Source organism: Vulpes lagopus, chromosome 2 (genome assembly GCF_018345385.1).
Source record: "Vulpes lagopus strain Blue_001 chromosome 2, ASM1834538v1, whole genome shotgun sequence".
Taxonomy (NCBI): domain Eukaryota; kingdom Metazoa; phylum Chordata; class Mammalia; order Carnivora; family Canidae; genus Vulpes; species Vulpes lagopus.
This window is the reverse complement of record NC_054825.1, coordinates 16,504,521-16,516,913: the sequence shown is the minus strand read 5'-3', so window position 1 is coordinate 16,516,913 and position 12,393 is coordinate 16,504,521. Positions and strand designations below refer to the sequence as shown.

At 38.3% G+C, this 12,393-nt stretch overlaps 2 protein-coding genes across 4 annotated transcripts in view; one reads left to right on the top strand and one right to left on the bottom strand.

The window, feature by feature from the left end:
* Positions 1-379, bottom strand: part of DCLRE1A (DNA cross-link repair 1A) — a 58,343-nt gene extending 57,964 nt beyond the window's left edge. Inside the window, exon 1 of one of the 2 annotated variants that reach the window (XM_041743343.1) lies at positions 237-379. The gene's annotated coding sequence lies outside the window, so the exon portion shown is untranslated. Of the gene's footprint in view, positions 1-3; positions 69-236 lie in introns of those variants that run through there. The other variant, XM_041743340.1, reaches the window with a different exon arrangement.
* Positions 380-492: 113 nt separating this feature from the next.
* The window catches only part of NHLRC2 (NHL repeat containing 2), a 57,098-nt gene continuing 45,197 nt past the window's right edge, over positions 493-12,393 (top strand). For both annotated transcript variants that reach the window (XM_041743344.1, XM_041743345.1), the window contains exons 1-2: positions 493-933; positions 3,740-3,892. In XM_041743344.1, coding sequence (XP_041599278.1) covers positions 654-933; positions 3,740-3,892 — 433 coding nt within the window. In that variant the 5' untranslated portion in view covers positions 493-653. The remainder of the gene's footprint in view (positions 934-3,739; positions 3,893-12,393) is intronic.

Sequence of the window (12,393 nt, the reverse complement as noted above, 5' to 3'; positions counted from 1 at the left end):
CACCTGCCCCGCACACCCTCGGGAGCAGCTCCAGCTGCGTCCGCTCCCCTCGGCGCCCCCCTCCCCCCTGCTCCGCTGGCGAAATGTTCGCGCTCGCACTTTCAGCTCCGCGGGGCGACAAGATACGGTGTCCGTGTATAAGCCAAAGCCATCGCCAGTCACTCCCAACTTAAAACAAAAACAAAAACAAAGAAACACCTATATCAGGAGGCTAGTCCTACTCCCCCGCCCTTTACCTTTGGTGTCTTGGCGGGAACAGCTTTTCCCCTTGCTAGTGCTGTGTCGAATCGGCTGACCCCGGTCTCAGGGCGGGACTTTGAAAAAGTTTGTGTCCTTTTTAAATCCTACGGAATTATTTTATTTCCGCTTTGTTCTAAAACCCGCTAATTTCCAAAGTGAGGTGTGTGGGGGTATAGGCTGTCAGGGCTCCTGGAATGCGGACCCGGAATCTCTCCCCATGCTGAATCTGGCGCTCCGAATGTCCAGCCGAGCCGGGGAAACGCTCTGGAAGGGGTGGGGGTGGTTGGGGCCGGTGGTAAAAATTACGGGCCCCGGAATTCCAACGGTTTGTGCCTGAGCCCTGGAATGCAGGGTCACGGAAAAGAAAAAGGTGTCGTGTGCGTGGAGTGCGGGGCTGGCGGAGGGTGAGGTGAATGTGCCGTTGTGAAACGGAAGGCCGGCCAGCGCTTCCTCTCGCCCCACACGAGACCCTCCCGCGGGCCCCCGCGGCCGCCTGTGGACTGTCCGGAGAGAACATGGCGGCCCCCAGAGCCCGGGGCTGCAGCCTCGCGGGCCTGCTCCCGGCGCAGACCTCGCTGGAGTACGCCCTGCTCGACGCCGTCACGCAGGAGGAGAAGGACAGCCTGGTCTACCAGTATCTGCAGAAGGTGGACGGCTGGGAGCAGGACTTGTCAGTGCCCGAGTTTCCGGAAGGTGAGGGGCAGGCTCCGGGGTGGGGACCCCTGCCGGAACCTCCCCTTGCTCGGGGCCGCCGCCCTCCGCTCAGGCGGGGGCGAGGCGGGGGGCGGGGGGTGCGACCGCGCGGCCGGGGCGCCTCGCCAGCCCTGCGGCTTCCCCCGGTCCCAAAGGTGGTCCCCCGGGGCGCGGCGACGTGCGCCTCCGCGTCCGCCCGGGGCTCGTGGGAACCCAGCGGACCTGCCATGCCTGCCCCGTCCCTCCCATCCTCTGCGGCCCGCTGTGTGCTGCCCACAGACGTCAACACCAACGGGGACTCTCGTATTTACTCCTCCCCTCCCCCCCCCTCCAGGTGGTGTCTGTTTTATCGTGGGGGAAACTGAGGCACAGGAAGGCTGGGCCCGAGCCGGATGACCCGGAGCCCCCGGCCCGGCGTGTGTGTCAGCCGTGAACCATTCTCCGTTCAGGGCCTTTGAACTCTGTGGTCATTTTTTTCTTTTTTTTTAATTGAATTGATTACAGCCTATCTCCAGGGCTTGAATGCCGGCCGAGTGTTTGGAACACCCGGGAACTGATATTCCCAGTAGCGCCCTTTGGGAAAGCACATCTTGCCGTTGATAAACGAAACCGTACTTTGCCTTCTTTGGTTGGGACTGGCCTTGTTTTGTTGGTGTTGGCAGGTCTCCTGGGCGGACACTGAAACCACATGTATAGTTAATGGGTTGGGTATGGCCGGGGTCAGTATCTCATGGGAGATACCGCAGAACCTTGCCTTTCACAACAGTCCTGTGTGGCTTTCCAAGCCTTTTGCTCCCACCTTCGAACATGCTTTTTTTTTTTTGTTCCCCCCCCCCCCCGTTACTAACCCTATACAGAATTTGAAATAATGAGAGGGGGGGGGAGGTGATGGCAGGAGAATCAGGTGCAAGACTGCTTGTCCCGTCAAAGACACTAAGAAAAAAAGAGAGAGAAAAAAAAGACACTAAGAGATGAGACACATATGCGCATTTTCTTTAAAAAAAGTTTGTAAGAAGTTAGTTACAGTGCTAGAAAGTAGCAGGAGACCCGCTAGGTTTGGGGACAGTGTTGTTCTATTTATTTTCTAGTGTTGTTTATATTCGCAGTGGGTGTATTTTATTACCAAGAGATAGGACCTTAGTGACTCATAAATAATACAGCAAAATATTCAGGCTTCGTATCTGACGTAGTCAGATTTTCTGCTGGATCTGATTATTGAGCTCAGAATACTAGATAACCAGTTTCTTCTTGGTTTCATTATCGGTAAACTAGAATCAAGAAGTCATAAACATACTCTATCAGAAATCAAAAAGAAAGAAAAAAAAACACAAAACATACTCTATCTCAGAAACAGTGTACTTTGTTCATTTCTTCAAAGAGATATGTTTATGGGAAACTGTGGTATAAAGGATGATTTCAGACAGATCTGGGATGAAATCCTAGTTCATTTGTTAGTTGCATGAGCAAGGGACTTGATTTTTCCAAGCCTTATATGACTTCCTTATAAAATAGAACCAGTATTTAGCTTTCAGGTTAATTATGTGGATTAAAGGTAATATAGCTAAAGTTCTTAGTTTGTGTGATATCTCAATAAATGTTGATGGCTTTTTAAAATTATTTTCATTGTGATTATTGTTATTGTAAAATTTATCACTATTATTATTATTAAGCCTGGTAAGCCCAATAACTGACATGTAATAATACTTTCTTTACCCTCCAGTCTAAGTCACACTTGACCTTTTACAGAAAATACATTTAAAAGACCGATTCATAAATATTTTGCAATTAAAATATGAAATATACATTAGTTTGAAGTTTTATATAATCGATCTATACAATGAACACTTTATTAAAATGCATAATTAAGAGCTCACTCTACCCTAAAACCTTACTAGGTGGGACTAATTAAGGCAGAAATGCTAGTTTGATTTGCAGATATTAATTTTTTTTAGAATTTTGTTTTGAGTAACTCCAGTGACTATTATTAGTCATTAACTGTTATTATTCACTTAATTCCACCCAACTTTGGCTTTCAGTTTCTATAAACTGTTTCCGAATACTTGCTTTGAGATATAATTTAGTGGCTGCATTTACTTATAAATAATAAACTCATTATCTTTGTTTTTCTAAATTGGTAGAGATACTGTACTTTAAATTTTTAAGAAAAATCTTTATAGTGCATAGTTAAAATTGTAAGTCATGCTCAAGTAATTATAAATTCTGATTTACAAAAGTACGGATTAATGAGATTCCATTTTTCTTTGGAGGGAAGGGAACACATTCTTCATCAATATTAATATTGCTTCCATGAAATCTATAATAGTGCATTTTGCTTAACTTTGCATTTAAAGTATTTTGTATTTAAGGTCTTATTCAAATCCAGAGCGCTTTAGTTCTTATGAAATTGGCTTAGGCATTTTGTATGTTTATATTTTAACGCTTTGCTCCTTTTTGAGTTTAGTCCTGTCTCGAAATTCTTAAGATTGAGCTTCATTCTCAAAGCTCATTTGAACCTGATTGTGTCCTCTTACTATCTGATATTTACTCTTGTTTTTTCCTAAATGTGTTGGATCTTGCTTTCTTTCACACACAGACTATTTCACTATTTCTGAAAGAATCTAGTCACTTTTTTTTTTTTTTACTATATTTGCATACTGCCCCATAATAGCATCTTTCCCATTTTACCCCAACCCCTCATCCCTTCCTTAGAAGTAATACTGGTTTACATACATTTCAATGGAAAGTTTTAGATGATTATACTTGCCTTTTCCTTTAATCATGATAATTTATTTTGTGTAAATTTCAGGATTAGAATGGCTGAACACAGAAGAGCCTCTTTCTGTCTACAAGGATCTGTGTGGAAAAGTAGTCATCCTTGATTTCTTCACCTACTGCTGCATAAACTGTATTCACCTATTGCCTGATCTTCATACATTAGAACACTCATACTCTGATGAAGGTATCTGCCCTTTAATTGGTTTCTAACAGACTGTCCCGGCATAGGCACTGGAGGAGTAGCTGACTCATTTGCTCATAGGAAAATGAACATTTGGCAAGACTTCAATGATTCTAAAAGTAATTTGTAATCTATGATTTAAGGACTTCATGTACCTTCTCATGAAGAGTTAAGCTTAGTGATAATGGTTTGCCTTCCTAAAGAACCAGCATTTAGTACATTTTTTCCCTAAGGTTAAGGACATAATTTACTTTCTTATGATCAAGTATTTTTAAAAGTTCGTTTTGTATATTTAGACTTACCTAAATTTTTCCTATGAGAAAATGAAACTTGTGACTCTAATCTTACACTCTTCTCACTAAGATATAAAGGTTTGAAGTTCTTATTAGGAAATGTGATTAGGCTTCCTTTAATTTCAGATGACATGAACTACAGTGGAATGCCAAATATTATAGCAGATACTTTTTCTGTGACCCTGCTTTATTAAAAAATGATTTAGAAAGGTTAATGTTTTCCAAAGCACACTAGGAAATCCTCTTTTATGGTATTACAAATTCTGAAGATGTAAGAGATTACTTAGTATTTGCTTTAGAACTTTGAAATATTTTCAGATCTTTTTTCTCTTGTTTTCTTTCTGAAAAGGAGAGCATATGGGGTGAATGCAACTAATTAAAGGTTCCATTTAATTAGTCTTAAATTAATTGAAGCTCCACAGTTGGAGTGATAAAAAGAAGAGGGAATCAATGATCTTAGAGTAAAAATGAGAATGGAGCATTGAAAGATAACTTAGTTTTTTAAAAGGAGTAATTTTTAAAAAGGAGTAATAGATTAAAATCTTCAGTACAAGTAGAACCCCTGATGCTTGTAAATTGTAATACATTCTCTCTTGAAATTGCCAGTGAGATTTATCAAGAACTCCGGTGTTCCTGGTAGCTAAGTCATGTTTTCATAAATTTATCTGTATTAATTTGAGAAATAAGAGTATCTCATTACCTCCTGGTTTTGGATGCCTATGTGTCTTGGTCAAGCTCATGTAAGTAAGTGCATTTATTGAACATGTAGTATGTGCAGGGTACTCTGAACTGCCGAGGAAATATGTACCAGGAGTTGAATAAAAAGCATTATGGAACCTGAAGAAAGGAGGAATTCACTTTGCCTAGAAGCATTGGAAAAGATTTCTCAGAGGGGGAGACAGTTAAGCTGGAACTTGAAAAATGAGCAGGAGTATGGCTGAAAATGAAAAGGGAGCTGGAGGAAGCTGGCTGAGGAAGTGACAGGTAAATAAGCAGGGAAGCATGGAAGAGTAGGCTTCTTGGGGAGAGGTTAGGGTTAGGGTTCAGTGTGGCATTGTAGCGACTTCTGGGAAGGTGGGTTAGGTTCTGACCATTGTGAAAGGTTTTGTCATTAAGAATGAACGTTTCTTAATAGCTTAGCCTTTGTCTTCCATTGAAGATACAGAGAGATATTTAAGGTTGTTTTTGATTTGTTACAGCAAATTGTGACAAAAAACTATTTTACATACAAATACACTTCTGAGAAGTAAGATTCTTGAAGTGATCTCAACGCTATAACGCTATAACGTCAAGGAAACATTACTTCAGTAATGTGCTACTTTATGAAAAAGCTGGTAACAGAAATATTTTTACATTACAAGGACCCATTTCAAGAAGTTCTTAAATTTGCTTCACGTGTGGGATTAACCAATTAAGTTAACCAACTACAGTCTTCTGGAGATTATCTTAAATATGGTCAATTAACTTAATCGGTTGGTAATGCTGGTAAAATAGAAATATTTTATATTTTTAAAAATATACATTCAATTCATATACACAAAAGCAGGTATACCCAGAGATTATCACATAAAAGTTCAATAAGCTGTCATTACGTTATTTTGCTTTCTTACAGCAATGTTATCTTGTATCATTACTATCTACTATGTTTCTGAACGTTTTTGCAGCAATGTTAGTAGTTCTTGAAGTGACATTCAGCAGCCTATTTTAAATTCCTTGGAATATTCAGTTCATTTTATCAGTAAGCCAGAAATGCTCAGCTAAGTGAGGAAGTGCTTATTAATTCTAAAACAGCCTGAAAATGATCCAAATTAATACCCAGTCTCTTTCCTTTGTAAAACAGCCTTTAAATAAAATTTGTAATGGTGACCAGTATCATTTTCACAATAGCAGGAGACATTATAAATGCCAGAGTCTAAAGTAAAAAGATATTTAATAGTAATGAATGGTTCTGGTCTTTAGATATTTAAGAATGTAGCTGTGCCCAAAACTTGTTATTAATAATGATTTAGCACGTTAACATTAAACGGACTGGTACCTCAGGTTTTAGGATTTTTTTTTTCTGTTTCTACTTGCGAGTTTATAATTTGTCTTTTTATACTAGATGCATTAATGGTATGTTATTATGTAATACCCAAATTTAGCACAATGGCTATTAAGGAAAGGTACTCTTGAGTTATAAGAAAACATCTATTAGGAACACGACATGTTTTAAAATGTGACTGCTAGGTATATGTTAATGTATAATTAAATCAGACTTTTTTTTTAAAGATTTTATTTATTTATTTATGAGAGACACAGAGAGAGGCAGAGACATAGGCAAAGGGAGAAGCAGGCTCCCTGTGAGGAGCCTGATGGGGGATTAGATCCCAGGACCCTGGGATCACGACCTGAGACAAAGGCAGATGCTCAACCACTGAACCACCTAGGTGCCCCTGATTAAATCAGACTTAACCTAATGCCATGGTACTACAGGATAATTGCTGGTACTCTCACTATGTAGTAGATACATTTTTCTGTTTTATACTTTATCAAAAATTAGAAGAATGCAGTTCTAATTTTATAATAAAACTAAACCTTTCAGTGAGTCCATTTATAATTCGATTGTCAAAGTTCCCAGTACCATCCCCAGGTTCCTTAATTCTTTAGGAGGACTGGCAGCTCTAACTTGATACAGCTAAAGGATACAAAGTGAAAGCAGCAAAGGGAAAAAGGTGCTTGGGTGAGGCTAAGTCCAGAGGAGACAAAACATAGGCTTCCTCCTCTCTTAGTGGAATCATACAAAACAACTTAATTCCCTAGCAAGGACTTGTTACAGCACATTTGAAATGTTACCAGGGACTCTCATTAGAGACTCAGCAATCAAGGTTTTTATTGGGGGCTGCCTAAATAGGCAGCTTCTGCCTGGTGGTATGTAGGGAAAATTCTAGAGTCCCACAAGGAAAGTAAGTGTTCAGCATAGACCATATGATTTGTACGACCAGTTTAGAGGTAATGAATCGCTCTTATCTGTTCAGGGAATGGCGAGAACCCTCCTGAAATCCAGGCAAGGGCCAGCCATATAAGCAGGCCTTCGAAAGAATACCAGTCAGGCGTGCTATGTTAATTCTCATCTGCATACATTTTTTTTTTTTGCAGCAGTCCATATGTTATTTTGTTTTTAAATAGATGAAGTATGGGCAGCTGGGTGGCTCAGCAGTTTAGCGGTGCCTTCAGCCCAGGGCGTGATCTTGGAGACCCAGGATCGGGTCCCACGTCGAACTCCCTGCCTGGAGCCTGCTTCTCCCTCTGCCTGTGTGTCTGCCTCTCTCTCTCTCACTGTGTCTCTCATAAATAAATAAAAATCTTTAAAAAAATAAGTAGCTGAAGTATGATGGGAATATTGGTCAATTTATGACAGACTAGTTCTAGGATGTTTCAGGAGAGACATGGCAACGTAAGTTTTTGAAATTCTAAAAAAAAATTCAAATTTGTTTGGCTCTGTGCTTTAGTGTTCGGTGATTCTGATCGTTTCATGTTTCCATTGTTAGTATGAAACCGAAATTCCTACCTCTGCATATGCTTCTTCCCTCAGGGTGTTCTAGCCTTAGTTCCTCAGGGTCACTGTTCCTCTTGACTTGACTCAGTGGTCACTCTGCTTGGAATAAATACCCTTATGCTTTCTTAGTAAAGTATCATGTTTGTCTTTTAGATCTTAGAATGTCTCCATTTATAATTTTGTAACATGTAAAACTCAACTGTTTTCAATCCTTGTATTTAACTAGGTTATTATAGTGTTTGTGATTAAACTATGCTTTCTACTATATATTATTATAAATATAACAATTTTGTATATATTGCTATATACAATTGTAATCTAGTACAATTCTATATATCTACATCTCTCTGAAAACTAAGACCTTTGAAGCTTTTAAAATGATTTTTTGAATTTGTTATTACTAATATTTTATAAGCAGTTATTTTATATGGCTTCTTCTTCCCTTCTCCCTCCCTCTTTTCCTCCCTCCTTCTGTCTCTTCCTTTCCTTCCATATTTTATTGATCCCTGTGCTGGCAAAAGATTCATAAAGTGAAGAATCTTTTACATTCTGTTTTTTATTGTGTACGATTAACAGGAAAAAGCAAAATTTTTAAAAAATCTCTATGCTTTAAGATTGACACTAAAAATGTGAGGCATCGTTATTTAGCAGTTGTCTTTGTAGATTAATATAGATGTTCTATTTAGACAATATGATATGGTCTATATATTATATAAATACATAAATTTCTTCACTATTCATGTCCCATCTATTCATTGTTTTATTTTCTATTATGTACTAAGCACTGTGCTAGTGAAAAATAAAACATGCATTATCCCTAAATAATGATTAGGAATTGCAGTCTTGTTAACAGGGGCAAGACTTATAATCAAATACTCACAAATATTTTTATAATTTCTGATTAGTGCTAAGAAGGAAAATCATAGGGTGCTATGAAAACAAATAATGGAGTTTAATCTGGAGAAATTAAGGCTTTCTTAAGAGTAAAAATTGAGTTTGAGGTCTAAAAGAAGTGTAGCTTTACTAGATGAGAAAGGGTGAAGAACCACCCTGTCCAGGCTGAAGGAGCATTGTGTGTTAAGCATCAAAGCAAGAGGAGTAATGATATTCTGGAGGAACTGAAGGAAGGCCAGGTTATTATAACACCCTGAGGGGAGGGGTGAAAAGGGGTGGAGAACATGCTGGAGAGCTGAGATTTGGTTTTTATACAAAGGACAGTGGAAGATTTTCTAGAAGAGGGTGACATGATGAGATTTGTGTTTGTTTAAAGATTAGTTCCACTCCCAAGTGAATAACTAATTAGTGCACAAGAGTGGATACAACAGATCTGTAACAAGGCTATTGTGCTCCCTGTGTGACATGATAATAGCGTGAAACTAGTTATAGAGAGATAAGATTAATAGGATTTGGTCATGGATTAAATATGGATGGTGAAAGAAGGTTCTTTGGTTATTACAGAGATATCCTAGGTAGGTTTTTGGCTTATATAATTGGACAGATGTTAGTGCCATTCAGTAGAAGGAAACACGATAGAAAGGACAGCTTTGGAGGGGGATGTCATGAGTTTATTTTAAATTATCTGTGAGACTTGCACTTCATTCTCCATGTGACTTCCATTGCTCTGAAGGATAATCTAAAAAAAAATCCTTTAAATGACTTACAAGGTCGATCCTATCTATAGGTTTATTCTTTTTTGACCCACACTCCCCTTCGTTGTCTGTGCTTAGTCAGCTATTTCAGTCTCTTCGTTCATGCACTCTTTTTTGCATGTGTTGTTTTCTCTCCATGGATCTCCTTCCTTATGCTCTTCATCTAGTTAACACCTTTTCACAGTTCCCATTTCCCCATAATCTTTACTTCTTCAAAGAGGTGTTTGGCTATGTTTATCAGAAGGAATATATATATATTATATATATATATAATATATATATTTTGAAGTAATAATGTATTATGATATATACACACACTATGTATATGTATCACACATGTAAAATATATAGATATTTGACTTACAGATTCTTAATTTATTGGGTAATAATCATCACCATCATTATTTTAGATGTTCATATTGTCCCTCTTTGACAAATGGAATCCTCTTTAGGCTATCACTGATGTCCTTTCGACATGTCCTTATCATTTTTTGAGCACTTCCTTACTTGTCACAACACAATATTTAAAGGTTCCTCTTGTACTTTCCCAGCCCCTTCCCTGAATCGGCCATTTCTCCAGGGAGCTTTGATTCCTTTTAGTATTAAATATTGGGAATGGTTTTGAGAAACCAAGATCCTGTGTTTATTGCCACTGGGATGTCTTTGCTTCTGGTCACTCTCAACTAAATTTAAAATTTACTTAGACTAGTCCTCCCCACTCTCCATGAGGTTATGTTATTCATTTGAAGTACAGCTAGATACATTTGTTTATATTTTTAATTTTGTTTTTGAAGATATAAAATTTAAATATGGTCCTGAAAGTCAGAACCATACAGAAAGTATAGTTCCATCTACTCATCTCTTGTGTTTCCCTTTTCCTTTTCTTTCCATCCCATTCTTCCATTCTATTGTCTCTTTAAAAAAAAAAAATACTAATGGTGACTTACTCTAGATGTTTTTGTGCATTTTGCTTTTTCAAATATAGCTATGTATCCTGGCAGCCACTCCATATAGAGAACTTCCTGATTATTTTTAATAGCTACGTAGCACCTCTTTGTGTATGTGTGTGTGTTGTAATTTATAACAATAAATATTCAGTCATTGTCCTATGTATTGACCGTTAGGTTGTTTTCAATATTTAGCACTTACAAACAGCTTTGTGAATATGTCTTTATATCACTGGTGGCATATCTTAAGCGTAAACTCCTAGAAGAGGGATTGCTGGGTCAAAGTTAAACGCATATAAATATAGTTTTACTGGGTATTGCCATATTATGCACCAGGAGGGTTGGTTGTACTAGTTTACATTCCTGCTAAGACGGTGTGAAGGGTGCTGCTTTCCCCACTCCTGCTCCAGTAAAATGTATTGACATGGTTTTTAATTTGTACTGATTTAATAGGTGAGAAACTGTATCTTGGTGTAGTTTTATTTGTATTTTAAGTGAATGCTACACCCAACATGGGACTCAAACTTATGGTCCTGAGGCCAAGAGTTGCATGCTCTAATGGGTGAGCCAGCTAGGTGCCCCTTGATGTATTTTTAAATTGCATTTTAGAGTGTGATTGAAAATCTTTTCAAGCTTATTTGTAGCTATTTATTTTAAGTGGGGTTTTGTCTACCATTATATACTCCCAACTGATTATTGTCTAGGTACATAAAAACTATTTGTTTTTATCTGTTAAATTTATATTCTGCTTTCTGAGTCTTTTACCACTTGGTTTAGTTTTATGATTGATTCTCTGTGGTTTCTCGAAAATGCAATATTATCTGCAAAAAATTTTTCCAAATCTTATGTCTATAGTTGATTTCTATTCTCCAATTTGGTTGGCTAAAAACTCCCCCCCCCAAAAAAAAAATAAAAAAAAAACTCCCTCCCAGTTCATTATTTGATAGTAGTAAAGACAGTGGGCATCTTTGCCTTGTTCTTTATCTTATTGGAAATACATATCATTTTTCTCTGTTAAGTAAGAGGCTGGTTTTAGGATTTAGTTTATTTGCTCAGTTAACGAAGTATCGGACAAAATTTAAGTAAATTATATCTCAATATAACTGATGCTAAAAACAGGAATCTATCTCTCCTATTTCTGAGTTTGGAGGAGAATGGAGGCCATCTGATTTTGAATCTCTTCACTTATCTCTTCCTCTCCTTTTAAACGTAAAACCAAAAAAGAGTAACTAAAACCACACTTGATCATTCTGTAATACTAGGAGACAAAGAATATCATAGCCCTCAAATTATCTGTAAGTTGAGAAATAAACTGAATTCCATTAAAGGTCCTCTTCCTGCAAGTGCTAGAACGGGAATGGGAGAGGCTTAAAAGACTCCATGAAAAAAAGAAGAGTGGTTCAGAGGTCTTGGGTGAGGCATAGAGTAACCCCCTTACCAGTAGAAAGAGAAACTCCAACACTAAGTGCAAAGTACTGAACACAGGTTTAGATCATATCACCAGCCCTTGAAAGAGTAGGGGCTTAAGAACGGAAGCCTCAGAGAAGCATTGCTTCTTGGAGGGAATCAGATACAGAGGTGTGATATTCTTTGAAGATACTACTTCTACTTAAAGTGAATCAATGAATGAGTTGGGAAAGTTAAGGATCTTGCAGAAAACAAAGAGTATATATATCAATCTCTCCTTCCAACAGTGCTATCCAAAAATGAAACTTCACAGAAAAAGGGAACTATCAGAAAAGTGCACTCTCACTCAACCTAGGAGCCTTGTCCACAAAATGGGTGGGAATATTAAAAAGCGTATCTCATCCATATAAAACTGTAAATAGCTGAAAATGTGATTCAGAGTTGAAATGTAGATTAACTTCTTACTTAAAAATGATCCACAGAATTGACAAAAACTGTAACACATTCCTCTATATTGAGTTATATATCCTCAGACATAATTTAGGAGCAATGATAAAAGGATCTTGAATCAGAATTTTGAAAACTAAGAAGGGAATTGTGCCCCCCCCCACCTCCCTGCCGCCGCCACCCAAAGAGGTAGGAAATGAGTGGTGATTGAATTCTGAAAAGAAAT